Source organism: Cyclopterus lumpus, chromosome 10 (genome assembly GCF_009769545.1).
Source record: "Cyclopterus lumpus isolate fCycLum1 chromosome 10, fCycLum1.pri, whole genome shotgun sequence".
NCBI lineage: Eukaryota > Metazoa > Chordata > Actinopteri > Perciformes > Cyclopteridae > Cyclopterus > Cyclopterus lumpus.
Genome location: NC_046975.1, coordinates 15,590,635 through 15,608,259, shown reverse-complemented (window position 1 = coordinate 15,608,259; position 17,625 = coordinate 15,590,635). Strand labels below are relative to the sequence as shown.

At 41.3% G+C, this 17,625-nt stretch overlaps 2 protein-coding genes across 8 annotated transcripts; both read right to left on the bottom strand.

Moving 5' to 3' along the window:
- Positions 1 to 353: 353 nt before the first annotated feature.
- efemp2a (EGF containing fibulin extracellular matrix protein 2a) lies at positions 354 to 10,572 on the bottom strand. Of its 6 annotated transcripts, XM_034543767.1 has the most exons (14): positions 10,396 to 10,572; positions 7,467 to 7,504; positions 7,010 to 7,145; positions 6,871 to 6,916; positions 6,367 to 6,587; positions 5,704 to 5,752; positions 5,373 to 5,558; positions 4,727 to 4,849; positions 4,418 to 4,534; positions 3,424 to 3,543; positions 3,195 to 3,314; positions 2,898 to 3,024; positions 2,237 to 2,432; positions 354 to 1,221 (listed from the first exon to the last, which is right to left on the bottom strand). In XM_034543767.1, the coding sequence occupies exons 5-14, from the start codon at positions 6,466 to 6,468 to the stop codon at positions 1,048 to 1,050; spliced, it is 1,314 nt and encodes a 437-aa protein (XP_034399658.1). In that variant the 5' UTR covers positions 6,469 to 6,587; positions 6,871 to 6,916; positions 7,010 to 7,145; positions 7,467 to 7,504; positions 10,396 to 10,572; the 3' UTR covers positions 354 to 1,047. The 6 variants fall into 6 exon arrangements, with proteins under 6 accessions (XP_034399658.1, XP_034399656.1, XP_034399657.1 ...); XM_034543765.1 differs by lacking the exon at positions 6,871 to 6,916; XM_034543766.1 differs by lacking the exons at positions 6,871 to 6,916; positions 7,467 to 7,504.
- Positions 10,573 to 11,897: 1,325 nt separating this feature from the next.
- fibpa (fibroblast growth factor (acidic) intracellular binding protein a) lies at positions 11,898 to 16,358 on the bottom strand. Of its 2 annotated transcripts, none has more exons than XM_034544092.1 (11): positions 16,016 to 16,358; positions 15,801 to 15,885; positions 15,115 to 15,313; positions 14,718 to 14,844; positions 14,280 to 14,380; positions 13,929 to 14,062; positions 13,323 to 13,431; positions 13,117 to 13,180; positions 12,929 to 13,015; positions 12,684 to 12,781; positions 11,898 to 12,166 (listed from the first exon to the last, which is right to left on the bottom strand). In XM_034544092.1, exons 2-11 carry the CDS (start codon positions 15,883 to 15,885, stop codon positions 12,097 to 12,099), a joined length of 1,074 nt encoding a protein of 357 aa, XP_034399983.1. In that variant the 5' UTR covers positions 16,016 to 16,358; the 3' UTR covers positions 11,898 to 12,096. The 2 variants fall into 2 exon arrangements, with proteins under 2 accessions (XP_034399983.1, XP_034399982.1); XM_034544091.1 differs by having other exon boundaries at positions 11,916 to 12,166; positions 13,323 to 13,446.
- Between the last annotated feature and the right edge of the window lie 1,267 nt (positions 16,359 to 17,625).

Here is a 17,625-nt window from a genome sequence, read left to right as displayed (position 1 = left end):
CTATTTAAAGAGTCACTGAGATGTCTATACAACCATCCTAATGAACAGCTGACGGGGGCCTAATGATAAAACATCTTTTAACAATAAAAATGAGCTTACTAAGTCTGAGCCAACTTTTAGCACATTGCTAATGAAGAATATAAGGGTTAATGACTATTTCTATTATAGATCAATCTGGAAATAATGTTTCTGGTTAAATAATTAAAAGAATAAAACTAATTTCAGTTTCCCAGACTGTCCAAGGTTCAGTTTATAATGGAGAAAGAAAAAGAAAAGCAGCCAATCCTTACTGGAGAATGAGAATAAAATGTCCTATGAGAATGATATTGTAATAATTGTCTGTGAGACAGAGGAAAAGGTATATTGTTTTATTAGGGTTTTAAATCTTCAACAAAAACACAATCAGCAATGTGATAAACCTACAAAAGGCAGTGATGGAGAGCTTGAACATAGAAATGAACAGTGGAGGGTGGAGAAGGAGCGTGGAATGCTGAGGTCTGATCTGAGTGGTTACTGATTCATGTCTGTCAACAGGAAACAGGGCTGACAAGAATAAAGTGACAAACAGAGCGGAACCAAAGATAAGGATGTAAACTGGTGAAAACAGATTAATCTAGTGACGCTGGGCGTGAATCACTCCACCTGAAGGCAGACAGAAAATGTGTCACACAGATTTGTTATCACCCTTAACAGAAGAAAGTAAAATCCCTTTTTATACACATTCAATGCAGAATGATGCTGGCCTATAGGTGTTTAATGAAAAATTACAGTAAATATGATAACCTATTTTAAAGCTGTTTATTTTTTTATCTGTATGCCATTACTGCTACAATGTATTTGTATACTGTACTAAATGTATATGGCTGACAGAAATGTGTGGCTTTCTTTGGAAGTACAAAAAGCAAAGAGTGTAACATCACAGTGACTGGTTGAACTGCATCGACCACTTTTGTTTTACACCTTGATTTCCTTTTTTTTGTATCCGTGTTTCTCCCCAGCTTTTTCTCTCCATCTTTCTCGATGTCCCTCCACTCTTCTTCGTCTTCTTTAAAAGGTGTACGGCCCGACGTAGATGGAGAGTCTGAGGGCGGAGCTGGTCTGGTAGTTGCCCTGGTAGCTGAGCAGAGGGTTAACTGACACCATCTCCAGGTCCAACGTGTACTCTCGGGGCCCCGACACGGCACGGGCCAGCACCAGCATAGCGCTGATATTATTGATTTGCTGTAGAAGAAAAAATATATTACCAAGTGAATTTCTACGTTCTTTTCCCTTAAATGAATAGTTTGACAATTTGGGAAATTAGCTTATTCCCTTTCTTAATAAGAGTTAGAAGAGAAGATCAATACCCCTCTCATTAAATATAAAGCCACAGACAGCAGTTACTGTAGCTTAGCTTAGCTTGTTAAAACTAGAATAAGGTGGAAACAGGAGGCCTGCACTGCCTAACAGCACCTCTATAGCGCACTAATAAACAAGTTACATCTTTTTGTGGTTTTTACACTTTTCTCTGGCACATAACTACACGTAAAACCCATGTAGCTTCATAATTACCGTACATACATTAGGTTTTAGTGGGACTATGAGAAATCTTGTTTCCAAAAATAAGTAATATTATGTTTAATTTGAAGAGGCAAAGTTAATTAAGTTAATCTATGGCTAGAAAGTAAATGGAAAGCACAGTGTATCACCCTATTTCTATCAATAACACAAGTTAAGTTTGTCTGATTATATCCTGAGAGCTTAAAAAAAATGTTTGCGTTTAATAAAATCAATGCTCATTCATACTGTTTATCCAGTGAGGGCTGAGCTATGAATGATGGTAAAAAATACATTTGAAATACGTCTGCATTGTAATTCACTGTTCAAACACAGCATCTTGTGACTCTAAAATTCTCTCAGGCTAATCAGTCATCTGACCGACACACATTGGTTTAATGGAAAGTATAATTGGCCATTTTATGAGGAATTCATTTGTTAAGGTGCACAGATATGAATGAAATGTGGTAAAGTAGGTTTAGTCAGGAAGGAGCTTCTATCATATTGTGTTATACCTTACAAATGCCCTAAATTTCATAGAAAGTCAGTCCAATGTATCCATCAAACCCTAAATTGAGCTTTTTCTTACAGTCAGTGCACTTTAAACTCTAAAGTGTGAGGGTCCTGGGACAGAGGATGTCGTATGTGTACAGATTGTAAAGCCCTCTGAGATGCAATCATGCTCCGTAACAGTTCTCACCCTGATGTAGAAGTCTGCATTTTCATCTCCGGACCGGATGCGGAAGGTGTTGTAAGCCCCTGGAGAGACGCTGGTGGCCTGAATCTGGAAGATGTCTGAGGGGACGGAGCGCTCAGAGGTGATGCTCATGTAGCGGTGGACGATGGAGAAAGGCAGATCTCGACAGGCAGGCTTGTTGACAGGACAAACGCAGCGGCTGGACACACACACAGAGAAGTAAGTCCACTTCAGTATAATAAGTGCAAATTGTATCAATGTTTGGTGCATAAAAACATTAACCGTAGTTCATACATCAGCCAGCAGAGGGAGTAACACGACTAATCTAAACAAATATTGAACAGTAGCCATTTTTTTCCCTCATGTTTTTCCAAAACACATTTTAAACTACCAAATCATCTGGGATATGTTAATAATGACCCACACCTGTTACCAATCCAACACTTGTAACAGTGTAAAAGTTTTCTTATTACACTGGACCATGTTCAGAAGAAAAGGTTGCAAGTTGGACTCATATGTGGAAAAAGTAATTGGGTAGTCTTGCAGTTCTAGCCATACTCAATACAGAGGCTGAGTATATTCTGAGCTGATGGCCAGCACATATTTTAGTAATTGAGAAAAGGTGTGTGACCGTGTACACAAGCTTTCACGAGGTGTCACTCACTTCTCAGACACCTGTACATAAGGCTCCTGGCACCGGTTTGTGTCCACACACTGGTATCGTCCGTGGATATTCACGCACGTCTGTGTGTCGCTACACTGGTGCTCCCCTGTTTCACATTCATTTATATCTGCAGAAGAAAAATAGCTGGTGACGTTTGATTTGAACAAGAAGGACACAAGAATAGAGCTACTGTCAAAGAATGAATAAGCGTCGACTCAGTGCAGCATTTGTGACTCTGAACGCACAGAGGGGAAGGTGTTAGGACTGGAGGGAGGAAAAGGAGGCGGGTGTGCTTACCCTGGCATAGTCTGGTGCCTTGCAGCTGGTATCCTTCTGGGCACATGCAGGAGAACTTCCCTGGTTCGTTGACACACTGGTACTGGCACAGGTAACTGGAGTAGCTGCACTCATCGATGTCTGTCAAGTTAAATGGTCAGGTGGAGAACAGGAAAAGAAAACCAAGTAACTGTGAAGTTTGTACTTTCACTCATATTAATCATTTTTCCAGACAGAGTGGGTCTCTTACCATTACAAGCAAAGCCATCAGGTCCCAGTTCATAGCCCTGGTCACAGCGACACAGGAAAGTGCCATACGTGTTGTAACACCTCTGAGAGCAGGGGGCACCCATCTCACATTCATTCACATCTAAAGGGAGGGAGGTAGATTTCAAAAGAGTCAAATAGCGAACATATCCCCCAAAAAAGTTCTTGGATCAAAAACTCCAACTGAAGGCTAACATCTAAATGATTGCTCCAAATTTTTAAAACCCCATAAAACATATTTTCTAAATCAGCCTGTTACTTTGAATGATGGGGTCCAAGATTTTTCGGTTTTCTTCCCACAACAGATTTCTGTCCGTGCTGTTTTTCTCACTAGTGTAAAGTGAGACGTTGGAAAAGGGCAACGTACACCAATTGGAATTAGTCATTATTAAATCAATATGTAATGACAATTGTGGGCACGTTGTTAACGTTGCCAGACCACCGTCATTTAAATGTAATCAAACCACAACTGATGAATCAGATTAACAGTGTCAAACCATTAATACATTTTCTTTATCCTATGTTGTAATGAACATGTAATGTTACAGAGAAATGCTTAAAAGCATAGATTGATTCAGCGTTGCACTGCTGTAACATTGTCACACTCACAACAATTTGATAAAAATCAGGAGAACAAAAGATATTTACCTACACATTATTCTTCCCTGCCAAAACTTAACGCCCTCATTACCCATAGTGCAACTCGACTGCTGACAGGAATTTGGTTGTAATATGCTAGTAATGGACGCTGAGTCACTTGAGGTAATTTATTTGACTCTTAAACGACAAAAGGCTTTAAACAACTTGTTTTCACATATGCAGTAATCCCGAGACAAAGACTTTCATTTTTTACATTTTAGTCAAAGCCTAAGTAAGATCGTAGTTGATCGGAGGCACTGAGAACACTGTGCAGACCTTTTGCCTGACTTCAGAGACATTGGCTCTGACTGTTGAGTCTTTTAACCGGTTGCACTCACCGATGCAAGATCGGTTGTTTCCTGCCAGCTGGAAACCAGGTTCACACTGACAGGAGAAGGAGCCGGGGACATTAACACAGCGATGTTGGCAGTACCTGTACCTGCACTCATCGATGTCTGGGAGAGAGAAATGGAGTCAGAAAAAGGATATTCACAGTCCTACAGGGTATCAAGGTCACTCTTGTGGCCATAACTAACTTCCCCCGAGGCCACGTAGCAAGAATAAAAAAGTCACAGAATAAAAAAAGTCACAATTTAAACCTGCTTAGTTAGCTAGACTAGTTAAAGGATTAATTCAGATTATCTCACCAATACACTCTGTGCCAACCTTGCGGTAACCATCCGGGCACTGACAGGTGAAGGCACCCAGTGTGTTGATACACTGCTGGCTGGGCTGACAGTCATCTTCATCTCGCTCACACTCATTGATATCTGTGTTTGTGAGTGAAGTGAAAAAAGTACACAGACAAAAATAAATGTGGTTATTGTGAGCAAACTCAGCATCATTCATCATAACTGAAAGGCACAGTGTGACTGTTGGAGGGCAGACGATGGCGACTCTCTTGCCCCCATTTGCACCCGACAGCTGAGAATATCACATCATGTTGAATCATGTTTGCTGTCCCAGATGAACACCTTGTTGTCCTCCATCTCTAGTAGGCTTCTCGCTTCAAGTCAGATTCTTAAAAGCACAGCAGCTGTCCTTGTGTGAAATCTTCCAAATTCCTATGGTGTCTGTCTGCCCCCTGTGGACTCATACTCACTCACACCCACACAGTTTGCACCAACACGCAGCCTCCCGTCCCAACACCTGCTACGGCCACCTGTCCCTCGCAATCTGTGTCTGCCGTCAATAAACTTACACAATCACACACACACAAACATGCTTAATGATCACCCATCCTGTGGCCACCTGTCCACCTCCCACCCCCAGACCTACAAACCAGACACCCACCCACACAGCTGTCTCCCTGCGCCTCGTAGCCCAGAGGGCAGGGGTTGGTCTCGGTGGGCGTGATGGGGGGCTCTGGGGCCGGGATGACTGACGCAGAGCGGGGAAGGCACAGGTAACCTCCGTAGTGGTTGAAGCACTTCATTTCCCCTTTGCATGCATCTGGAATGGTCTCACACTCGTTTATGTCTGATGGGAGACGCAGAGACAACTTGTTAGGAATTAATCAAAAGGACAAGACAGAGCATGGGGAGCAACAGGAATATCCCAGCTGTTACTGTAAACAAGAATCAAGTGTTGAGATGAAATAAATGTAGGTAAAAGAGTGTTTTACCTTTGCAGTGCTCAGTCTGGTGGTCCCAATGATACCCATCTGTGCATTCCTGCACAAAGCACCAGAGAGAGAAAGAGAGTGTGAGAAAATGATGGAAAGAAACAGGCATTCTGAGCCAAGTAGTTGCATAATATATTCATAAAACGTAATAAATCCCCAGTAGTGGAACTTTAAAAAAGAAGCAGAGGATAGAGAAACTTGTTTCCTGTGTAGTGCTGGGCCAAAAACACAAGAAGGCTGCTGCCGTCCAAAGCTCTGTGACATTTTAAAATATTTTCCTTAAGCCAAACGTCACTTTAGAAACTTAAAAAATAAATTTATAGACACTATTTGGAAAAAGGGTTGTTATCATTCTGGAAAAAAAATATGATGCTGTGAGCTGCATGGAAAGAACGTGTGGCATGAATTTTTATGGAATTAAAGCTAAAATTACCCCCAGCTACGATTACTATAAAATGTTTGTAAGGGAAAACTGCTGTGGAATATTAAACAAGACAAATATGAGGAATTAGGAAATGGAGCTAGGAGAGAAGAAAGAGAATATGAGGTCAACATTTCAACACAAAACAAATGTTTGATATATCATTTGGAAGAAAGGGAGATGCACAGAAAGGAAAATGAGTAAAAGAAGAGAAGCAGGTAGTGAGATTTGTCCATCTTTACCGTGTAGGTGTCACTTTCTGTAGATGGCTGTGAAATAGCACTGCGGAGGAGCACAGACACACATATGCACACGCACACGACTGACACACAAGCACCCTGCATACTAATCCACTAATGTGGGGAAGATGGGACGGCAACACACGTAAAACATGCACACAAAACACACTGCTATCACACAGGTAGCGCTGCTTTAAAGATGAGAGGCAGCCGAGAGGTGGTATCTGTATTTCACAGGGAGACAAAGAGAAAGACACAAAAAGGCGGCATCAGGAACTCACAATCACAAAATGGTTTGATTCAGTCTGACGCTGCGGGCTGCTCCCACAGCTGACATGGATCAAACAACCATAAATCAATCATTTTGAAGCAAAAGGCAGTGGAGTCAGTTTTTTTAAGTAGGCTCGTCAGTCAGAAGACAAACAGTTAGCGTCTTGGACTTAATTCACTGTTTTTCAACCAAACAGTTCCCCGTTGATCGCAGCCGAAAGAAATTGAATGACTCACTCTGCCAGGTAAAAACATAAACACCGTGACGTACTCCATCCTTCAGCTGAAAATAACAAAGTCAACATCACAGAAATACTTTCATGTTAGCTGCTCACAGAGACTCTCTGTGTCTCCAGACTGGCAGACTACAACTCACTGGAATGATAGTCTCGCCGCTCAATGCCTCCAGAGGTTCGGTTCACTGTGTATCAGAGCAGCGTCGCTTGGAGCCCACAAGTCACGGCCATTAGTTGCATATTTTATAACAGTATCTCCTGCTCTGCTGCTTCCATCTGTGAGATAGATTTTAAGTTAATTTGTCTCTGTGACAAAGAATCTTCTCTGTAGAAGTGTTGCGTTTTGTCATTGGTGCAAAGTTACTAAGTACTCAAATGCTATACACATTGTAAGGTAGTATGTCTATTTCACTACATTTCAGAGAGTTATCAATACACAGTCAAATGTGCAAAACGTTGTGCGAGCCTTCTTGTGGAAGCCAAGTTTTATATCAATTGATGTTTTGACCCATCATGAGGCCCTGCAGACGCTGTGTCGTCATAAATATAAAATATAATAAAATATGTATTTTATTCTGATGAAGACATTTCCACCACCTGGTTTAGCTGCAGGCTGCTGGAAGATGCACAGAGTCCTGTTTCAAGGGAAATGTTGTAGTTATTACTCATGTTAGTAGTTACTTTGATTTTACATACCAAAAAAAACGATGTATTGATATAGATTGAAAGCCCTGGGTACCAACACAGGGGATTTCATTAATGTGGCTCTGAAGTTATGCAAAGTGCTGCTGGGATTTACATCACCAATAATAATAAAGTTATAACACAAATGTAACAGAAGAGCCTCTGAAGTTCAGAATTATTTACCCTGTTTTACAAGATAATAGCTTTAATATTACAAAATATTATCTTGTGTGTGTAATCTTTCACTGTACCCATAGGGGGGTTTGTTATTTTGCTGATAGCCTAATACTTGTGTCCTTGTGAATTTTTAAAGCAGGGCTTACTTGCTTTGGAGTATTTTTACACTGCGATATTGCTTTTTTCACATAAGTAATGGATCTAAGTACAGTGTACACTGTAGAGTATTTTGAGGTAGATTTATGGTGTATTATGTTTGTTGAGTATTCTAAGTATTCTGATGAACTGGGCTTTTCTCCCAGCAGAGATACAACCACCCTTCAGTTAATGTTCCTGGAGAGAAGCTATAAGTGTATAAGCTGACTCTAAACATAAACAAATCACCTATTCCAGCTCCCGCAGACCAAAAAAGTAGAAAAATAACAGGCTAATTGAAGGAACGAAAAACATTCTGAGAGAGCGCTGTTTGCAGAGCCAGTGAGCTCCAGTTAAAATACATGACAGGAAAGTTATAATCACTGCCTGCCTACGTGCACAGGCACATGCTCTGATGTAAACTCAGGAGGCCACATCTGCAGGCATGGCTTATTGTTGTATTTCATGTTGAGACAAACAGAAGGCCGCAGGGTGACGTGGACACACTCAAATACTTGATGGATGACATCACAGGCCATTCGTGAACCTTTGCATGGTTAAAAGCAGCCAAACATGCCCATACCCTATAAGCACAGACGGTAACACATACCACGGTGCAATCAGGCGGCCGCAATACGTGACCTCTCTGAGTTGGACCATCGGACATTTACAACCAGCAAGAATGTGACCCAAAACCACCCCAAAACAAAACTGACCATCTGTCCGGGGTCCAGACACTCACTGGCTACTGAGAGTGGGCAGCAGGGATGCATGGGTGTATCCCTGATGCCGCTGGAGACCAAGTGGCGGTGGACCTCTGGAATGCCCGTGGCAAGGATGTGGGCGCCAGTTCCCAGCTGGGATGCCCTGCCACGGCAGTGGTTCCCAGAGTATCAGGTTCTGGGAAACCCCCCATGGTTCACATAAGAGGATAACTAGTGCCAAAACCTCCAGCCACTGCTCCCTAACCCTCTCATCGTGTAGGTGGATGTCAGAGAATGTGACCATAACGAATTCATCGTCTGGGTTTTTTGACGTAGAGAGAAACAGGTTGTCTGTGAAACCGCTTCACTACAAAAAAGGTTTTAATTGTTTCTGTTGGTTTGGTCTGCTGGTCAGACAAAACAAGACATTGCCTTGGACTCTGTGAACTTTTGATGGGCATTTGTTTTAATTTTTACATTTACTTGGTGGAACATTTAATATAAAAACTAGTCAGCAGATTAATTGGTAATAAAAAAAAGTTGTTGCCCTGGTAGAACGCTCTGACACCTGTTATGTACAGCATCAACAATACTTCTAATATAATTATCATGTTGGGCTAACCCAGGCCTCAGGAACAGCAGGCTGACCCATTTCTAAATTCACACAGTCAGCAACATTTTACATGATGTCAGGCGGCTTATAAAAGTGATCATATGGGGACCAAGAAAAACACAGTTGGACCACACACACACACTGTAAACTGCAGGATGGTCATGTGTTGTAGTGTATACATAGCTAACTTTGTGTTGTTCTGCTCGGTTGTGCGTGGAGCAGCCTGAGAACATGGTGGCCCAGCGGGGTAAAACTCTGTGGCAGTGAACCGGCAAATCCACAACCAGGGGGTCACTATCACACACACACACACACACACACACACACACACACACACACACACACACACACACACACACACACCTCCTGGAAAACTCCACAGTCAGGGATGTAGAGTGGCCTGCAGGAGAAATTCACACACTGTAACTGTAATAAATCCCTTTGTTGCGGTTTTGTTCTCCCAGTGGTGATACTGCTCTGTTTGCCTATGTAACGGGGGGTTAAAGAGCTGTGATGTATTAGTGGATGCATACAATGTGGCACGAGATGATGGGCTGTTCTCAGGGGAACTATGCTTCCTGTTGTCTTTACAATCCCACTGAGTCATTACAGTGACGCTGGGGCCGTCACGTGTTAGCTATTAGGAGCATACAGTATAAACAGTGATAAAATGCACTGTCAAATAGTAGTGAGGCAGCATCCTATGCTGTCTGTGATGTTAGCCAGAGTGTTTTGTGTGTGTATGTTCCTGTAGCTGCCACCTGTTTCTTCTTTTTGTTCAAAAGAAGCTGCTGGTTTCCTGGAAATTTGAACCGGAGTGACTAAACTGAGGTTGTGACACTGACTTCAAATGTTATACAAGAGGGATGAGATGGAAGAACTTTTGTAACATACTGTGTGATAATACATGGCCTGTGACTCATTACCTCTCTTCCTGTCCATCCCCCTATTACAGTCTCTGAAACGCAGTGCCAAGAAGCAAACTACTCAGACTGGGAGCTACATTATCTTGGCTTTTGTAAGCAGCAATATAAAGCTGGGAGAGCAGAGCCGAGAGCAGAGCAGTGGTGCAACTCCACTGACGTGTATGGCCTGTACCAGAAAAGAAGGTTTCTGAAAACTCTCACAAACATGATCAGTCATCCAAAGGTTCTCTTTTTCATACAAATATCTTCAAACATGGGTGTCACACATTAAAGAAAAGGAAACTCACAAATTATTCTTTTTCGGATGGGTCTTCTCCTTCTGACCGGTGTGTCGTTCTGCTGGCTGCGGTCGTCCCGGCTGAGTTGGCGCAAAGAAGTGGTCCCTTAAACTCCTGCCTGTCTGACCCTGAGAGAGTGAGTGGGGAGACCGACAGCTGGAGCAGCTGAACACATGCAAAGGGAGGGAGAGAGAGAGAGCAAGAGAAGGAGAGGAGAGGAGAGAGGGACAGCCCATTCTTACCCCCCACCTCCTCCCCCCTCTGGCCCCCTGCACTGCCATCTTCCACTCTCCAAACCCCCTCTCCCTGACCCCCCAGGATGCAAATTCCTGGTCTGCGGCCCGAATACCAAAATTCCAAATCTGTCCAAATCTCAGGCCGAACAACAACTTACAGATTCACACACTTGCCCCCCCATCTTCTTACCCAATGCCCCCTCTTACTGGTCCCACAACACACCTGGTTTCATTTAAACTAAACCCCCGCAAAAGCCCCAAGCTCTCCCACCCTTTCTTCCCTCCTTTTCCCCATTTACCCCCCATCTATCTATACTTACCTCCCCCATCTTTTACTCTTTTTTTTTTTTTTTCCATAAAGCGACTAAGGCCTTCGCTCTCGTCCAATCTGACATGCAGGATATTTATAGCCGTGGAGAGAGAAGTTAATGGAATGTGGACAAAAATTAGAGAGTGGAAGAGAAACAAAGTGGAGACTTATTCGGAAAATTTGTCAGCTTTTTTCTCAGAATAAACTGGAGACGCTTTATGGGATGAAATGGAGAAAATAAAATACTATCATTATTCTTGACCAGCTTTGCTGGTACTCTGCTTGTACATGACTAATCCATTACTGCATTCAGTCGTATTTTGTCTGCTTTGCTTTGCGTTGGGATGTTGCTTAATCCACTTTTTATAAATTTGAGTCTGACTCCTTAAAGTCAAGCCCATTACAAAATGACTGCATGCATTAAAGTTTATAGCTAATATTCTTTCATAGAGATACTAATCTTTATAGTTTTAGAGTGCACATTCGTGCTACTTTTTAACATTGTAGGAGCAATACTTTTCTTTCTCCTCGTGTTTTTATTTTTTTTCTCAGTAAACCTTTGGTTCAAAATAACCTTTACTTAGCCCAAGATTGTTTATCTGTCCTTTCTTTCTGGGTGGTGGCAGAGATGGCAGCTGTCATTATGGGAGATGCTGTTAAGTCACACTGACAACCCCCTACCTGGACCAACTGTGCCCCCCTGGCTGGTCCCTTATTCCCATGACCACACACACTGGAAGAGGTCTTGGTACATGACACATGCGGTCTGCTGGCCATATTAAATTCTAAAACACTAATACAGTTTAGATTGACGGAGCAGGGCTTTACCAATCTGCCCTCTTCACTTTTGTGTTATGATTTACAGTTTTTCAGTAAACCTTGTCCCTGGAATGGGTTAAAGATAACAACTCCACCATATAACACCGCAGATAAAATGACAACACAAAACAGTGACATTTTGATGTAAATATGTTCATTTTATTTACAAACAAAATGTACAGACACTGCACAGACGTTATAGGTGCAATAATGGGGCTTAATTAATCACCGCTGACTAAACGAAACAAACCGAAGGGTTAAGATAATGGCTTTGTAGGGGGGGGGGCAGAAAACCAAAGAGGGAGAAGCGTCGAGAAATGAGGGGTGAGCTGCGAAGAAACTGCTTCAGTCGTGATACATTTTGAAGATACAGCTTTTGACAACGCCCATGTATCTGTCCCACACAACCTGATGTCTGAGGGGCAAAAAGCAGAGAGACAGAAAGAGAGCAAACTGTAAGTAAATAGAGCTAAGAGTAATGCAAGACTCATGACAAACTGTAATTGTGAAATCTGTGAGAGTAAATGAATGAGGCAATCTTTGTCCACTCAGTGTAATATGTGGGGGGTGGGTTTTCTGTTTCTTTTTATGAATATCTCTTTGTTAAACATGTAGTGGTGCAGGGCTGTGTAAACCCTTAACTACATTCCAGAGTGTTTGCATGAGAAACAAGGTAACTACAGTTTGAGAAATCAGGGGCGAAATAGGGTGACACCCACTGGTGAAGCTGAGACGTTAATATTAGAGAGGATTTAAAACACAACTTTATGCTTGAGAAGCTTTGATGAGTGTCAAAGTACATATATTATTTGGTTATTGATTAGTTTTCTCAAAGAGCTTTACAAAATGATGGCTGTATTTTTCAGCCCCTGAGGAATTAATAGTCCAGGCAAGGTTAATACGCTTTACAGAATAAAAGCACATGAACTCACTTGAATGTGTCAAGTATGTGTGCAGAGTTGTTGTAGTGAGTAAGGTAGAGTCTAATGTCCGCAGCTGTCCATCGGTCGGAACGACACGGCTCAATAAACTGGGGGAGAAAAAAAGAGGGGAGGAGATGTTACATCACACAGTCTCCAAGGCAGACTTCAAGACTGGACTCAGAAATACGAGTTGAATGATCTGTCTTTGCGTCAAACACATAAAGATAAAAAATACATTTTGTAGAAGGACACACCTTCTCCACAAGATCAATGAAGAAATCTCTGACATCCTTTGTGTTGGTTAACTTTGCGGCAATGTTGACAAGGCCTCTGGATAGATTCTACAAGAAAATAATTGAATTGAAAAACTATTATTTCCTTTCACTGTAGAAGTTACTGACTGGTTACATTTCCGATATTCTGAGGTTGGTATTTCTCTCACCTTAAAATTAGTCTCCATCTCATTAAAAGCTTTAGTCTTTCCTCTGAGAGCTGTACAGACCAAACTAAAAAGAGAGGGGCGAAAGGAAAAAGAGAAATTGCCAATACGTGTGTAATAATAAGTGTGTATAAAAGTCTAATTAAATGCCCATTCAAAATTCAAAAAAAGGAAAAAAACGTTTTGATTTTTCTTCATGTTTCTGTTACCTTTTGTGTTGATCCAGCAGATCTTTGTCTGTGATTAAAACCTTAAGTTCTTTCAGCTCTTGTAAAAACTCTTTATCGAGATCCACGTCCATGTCTTCCACCATGTTATCTACAAAGTCAGACACTGTCAAATATGTTCAAAAGAGGGGTTTTTCTTTCAACTATCATCACTGCTTATTCCTTTTTCTGACAATTATTACCAGACTGGTTCCCAATTAACATTGTTCACTTTACACATTTTAATTTCATCTTCACTGTAATAGCATCTGCAAAACCTGAAGGACCTCTGGTGGTCAGCTGGCCTCACTGACAGAGGCACTGCTCTAAATGTTCCTTATTCGTAATAGCCAACATTGACAGCATACCTATTGTTCTTACGTGAGACATGTCTTTAAAGTCCTCTATATATTTAGTCTCAGTTTTAAAATGTTTTTTTTCTATTTTTGTTGGATTTACTTTAAATGTTGTATCAATCTGTAAACCTCAAACTAAGACACATTTAGATAGTTACATTAATTTATTTGTTACATAACTGAATAAAATGTCTTTCATATCTCAGATAAAAGTGGCAGCAAACGAATGAAGGAAACAAGACTGATGGCTCACCAACAGCCCCAACAGTCCAGTTGCTGATAAGCTGCCCAGCACAGAAAGCAAAGTCCTGGAATGTGAGATATTGCAGCTTTCTTTTCCCCGTCTCAAAGCGATTGTTGGCAAAGAAAACAATGGCAGCATAATCCCTGAAATAAGCAAAAGAGGTATTATAGAGGCTAACAAATATATACATAGACAGAACTTTGATGTTTTCACTAGTTTAAATAACCCTGAATACTAGCCTTCACAGAAGAGGTTTTGTTAGAGTCAGCTAAAAATATAAACCCATGTAGTAATTCCTCATAACTACAACAACACAGAGGCAGTCAGGGAGGTGTGAGCGCTGCTCTTCACACGGATTACCTCGCAAGCTTGTCAGAAAGCAGAAAGTGGTGACGGATGTTCTCCACCAGGGGTCCCTTCAGCTCTTCCACAACTTTAAAAACACGTTTGAAGTTGTCAAACTGAAATTAAACAAATGATGCATGATAGTTACTAAATGTACAACAACATGACCACATGTATAAAATCTGCACAAAGTATATACTTCAGACAATGAAAGATGTTAATCTAAAATATTAGAAGGGTCAAGAATTCAGCTTGTCACTAACATTTAAAAACACATTTTAAATGACAAATAACTGAAATTCATAGTTGGACCATGAAGCACAAAAGGTGGTTTCACAAGAAAAATATATCAATACTTGTTTTAACTGCTGAAGACTCCTCTGATAAATAGTGAGTAGTAATTATTTAAAAACTGAAAACACAGACAAACAGTCTTTGTGGTGTTGCTCTTACCTGTCGTCTGCAGCTCTTCAGTGTCACACCTGTCTTGGCTCCAATATCATCCAAGTCTTTCTTGGTTCCTTTGGAGAGTTTCTTTCCCAGCACCTCACGGACAAATGCATCATCGAAGGTGTAATATCTAAACATGGAAATATAATTGCCAGAATGTATTCTCATTTATTATGTCAGCAAACAAGAATAAAGTAGTGGTGTTTAATCAAAAATACATGTTGTTGTAATATCTGCCTTGAGAGAGGAATAAGCTAGTTCAAGGAAGGGGCCTATTTCAAAGATGGAAAATGACATACATCTTGATTAAATGTTGACGATAAGATGTGTCATATACACTCAGATACTGCAAACACATCATAAAATGTAAGGTGTCAACATTAGAGCATCATTACTGCACCTCTCTATGAGCATGGCTTGTCGATGAGGTGGGATCTGGAACAGTAGCTGGTTGCCTAGTTTGGATGGACTGTGCAGCAGACGCTCACACATCTGGAAAGTCCTGTACTGGTCCATGGTGTCACTCAGCAGAACATCTGCACTCGCCTCACACTCCTCCATCACTCCTCCATCCATTCGTACCTTCACTGCATCGTTCACTGTTGGATAAATCAGACAAGCTTGGTGATCCATTCGTGGCTGTGGTTATGTGTAATAACCTGTACTAACAAAGCTGCTGGTGTGAATAAACAGCAGCACTATACACTTTACATGGGTTTCTTCTAATGTGCAGGATGTGGATATATATAAATGTTGCAATATGTGTGCAGCTTATTGTAGCTTTCGTGATGTGTTTTCCAATCTTGTCAAACCTTTAGCACATTAGCGGTTTCTAATCTTTAGTTTATTCAATTTACGACCCCTCCGATGATTCTTTTGACCCCTTGGCTGGTCCTGACCACCAGATTTGGAACCACTGCATTTGTATTATACGATCAGTGATAATACAATAAAACCCTCATTGTGTGCATCTTTGTAAGATAACTCCAACAAACCAGGACTATGTAGAAGCACATCTACTCATCAGTATGTTGACAGTCTGCTGGAGTACATTGTGATCTGGAGAACCACAAATCTGACTCATACCCGTGTATCCATCCAACCAGAGCTGGTACACCTCCTCGTCCATGATGGTGGTGTTACCCACGAACACATCCAGCTCCATTGTCATCTGCGTGGTGGTAGAAAAGTAAAAGCAAGTGGGTCAGGAGATGTTTAGTTTAGCATCAGTAACGTTAGCCATCATCAATCAGCTGTCGGATTATCTCAACGACGCTTGAAGTACCAAACACACACTATACCTTGGTATGAGTGTTGCCCCGACCCGTTTCAAGCACCGAACTGCAATCAAAGCTGAAAAGTAAAGTAACCGGTGAAATTATATTGGCTGAACTTAAACCCTCTTGCCATGGCCGCCTAGCAAACTCCCTCCATTAAAGGCTGGCTTTTTCTCCGAGCTATGCGAGCAGCTTCAGCGGAGACTTAACCGGCAACCAGACAACAACACGATCAACTGAGATAAAATGAACGTTAGCGCACGTGGTTTGAAACACGATCGTCTACCAAATGGCAGCGTAATGTATTGCTATGGATGCTCGGTGTCAACAACCGCAGTTGTGCTAAACGGACTTCCGGTTTCTTAACGGCACCGGAAACGTGTTGATGTAAATGTCTATTTTATGACATCTTCTCCAAACAAATTGACTCGCCTTTTGTTATTGAATGTGTTATGTTGTAATCTTAATTTTAGGTGGCAATATATCTTATATGTAAATTGTAAGATATTGTTACAGTGCAGATCAGAGGAAGTGTTCTCGCATACAGTAGTTTATAGTTAATATCCTACCAAAATCCACATCCGAGCACATGGATGTGGATGTTGGTGATGTGGAGCCTGATGATCCTAATGCATGGGTTGTGTGTTTTCAATTTGAGCTTTTTGTAATTTAACCCATTTGGAGAAATGATGCCTTTATTTTGAAACTATCTTAGTGGTAGAGTCATTTTTACTCCGTTTTTTGTCAGTCTTTGGTAGTTCCTTTGTCAGAGCTTCGTAATGATCTACTATCTGTACGGCTTCCACAATCTTATTATCTACGTTCTTTTCCGCTTTATGTTCTCTTTGATTGGCTACATTGTAAAACCGAACGTCCCAATTCGAACACAGAGACGATTCTGTGCGTTCGATTGTTGCCGACTGTTCAGCTGGTTCGAGTGCTTCAGTCACAGCTTAGACTCTAAGCACTCGAACCAGTGCTTGACGTCTGCTTTGCCTTAGAGGCAAGCAGACTACACGGCTCATCCTTCGGAGTTAAAATGTGTCACAATCCCGATATGATAACGCTCCTAAATTATGCGTCATAATAAAAATAGGCCATTATTTTGTCTTTGTCCTTAAGGTTAAAATACAAAGACACACTGTTTTTCGAACCAAGTAATATATGGCTGCAGAAGAAAAAGGTGGTGTGTAGACAATTTAATAATTAGACATTAATCACTGATGAAAACAGGAATGGACAGCGTTTTGTTGGTTTCTACGAAATTAAATTGATTTGAATTTGGTGTATTTGAGGGATAATTTGTCATAACACCACTTAAAGGATGACAACCACTTTAATCATGATGCTATGTTTTGTTTCATTCCCCTTTGTTCATCGTCCCACTTCTAAACCCAAACCTAAAGCTGAGGGTGTCTTGCCATTCCTAGCAATATGACAACATGTGTTTACCCAGAACCCATAACGACCTGTCTACTGCTCTGAACCACAAAGTTGGCCTGTGTTTAATCCTGTTGGCAACCATTCATTTTAAGTAAGAAAGCCATCAATGGCCAGAAGAAAATCAAACTATATGAAGGATAATGTACATCTGTCAGCCAGGCAGTAGCCCATTTCTGCCCTTCCATTTGTGC

Coding starts and splice junctions, on each gene's coding strand:
- efemp2a (XM_034543767.1), bottom strand. CDS start 6,468: ATGCAGGGTGCTTGTGTGTCAGTCGTGTGCGTGTGCATATGTGTGTCT. Junction 5,753..6,366: donor CAGAAAGTGACACCTACACG/GTAAAGATGGAC, acceptor TGCTTTGTGCAG/GAATGCACAGATGGGTATCA. Junction 4,850..5,372: donor GCAGGGAGACAGCTGTGTGG/GTGGGTGTCTGG, acceptor TCACAAACACAG/ATATCAATGAGTGTGAGCGA.
- fibpa (XM_034544091.1), bottom strand. CDS start 15,885: ATGACAATGGAGCTGGATGTGTTCGTGGGTAACACCACCATCATGGAC. Junction 14,381..14,717: donor TGAAGAGCTGCAGACGACAG/GTAAGAGCAACA, acceptor GTTTAATTTCAG/TTTGACAACTTCAAACGTGT. Junction 13,181..13,322: donor CTGCTGGATCAACACAAAAG/GTAACAGAAACA, acceptor CTCTCTTTTTAG/TTTGGTCTGTACAGCTCTCA.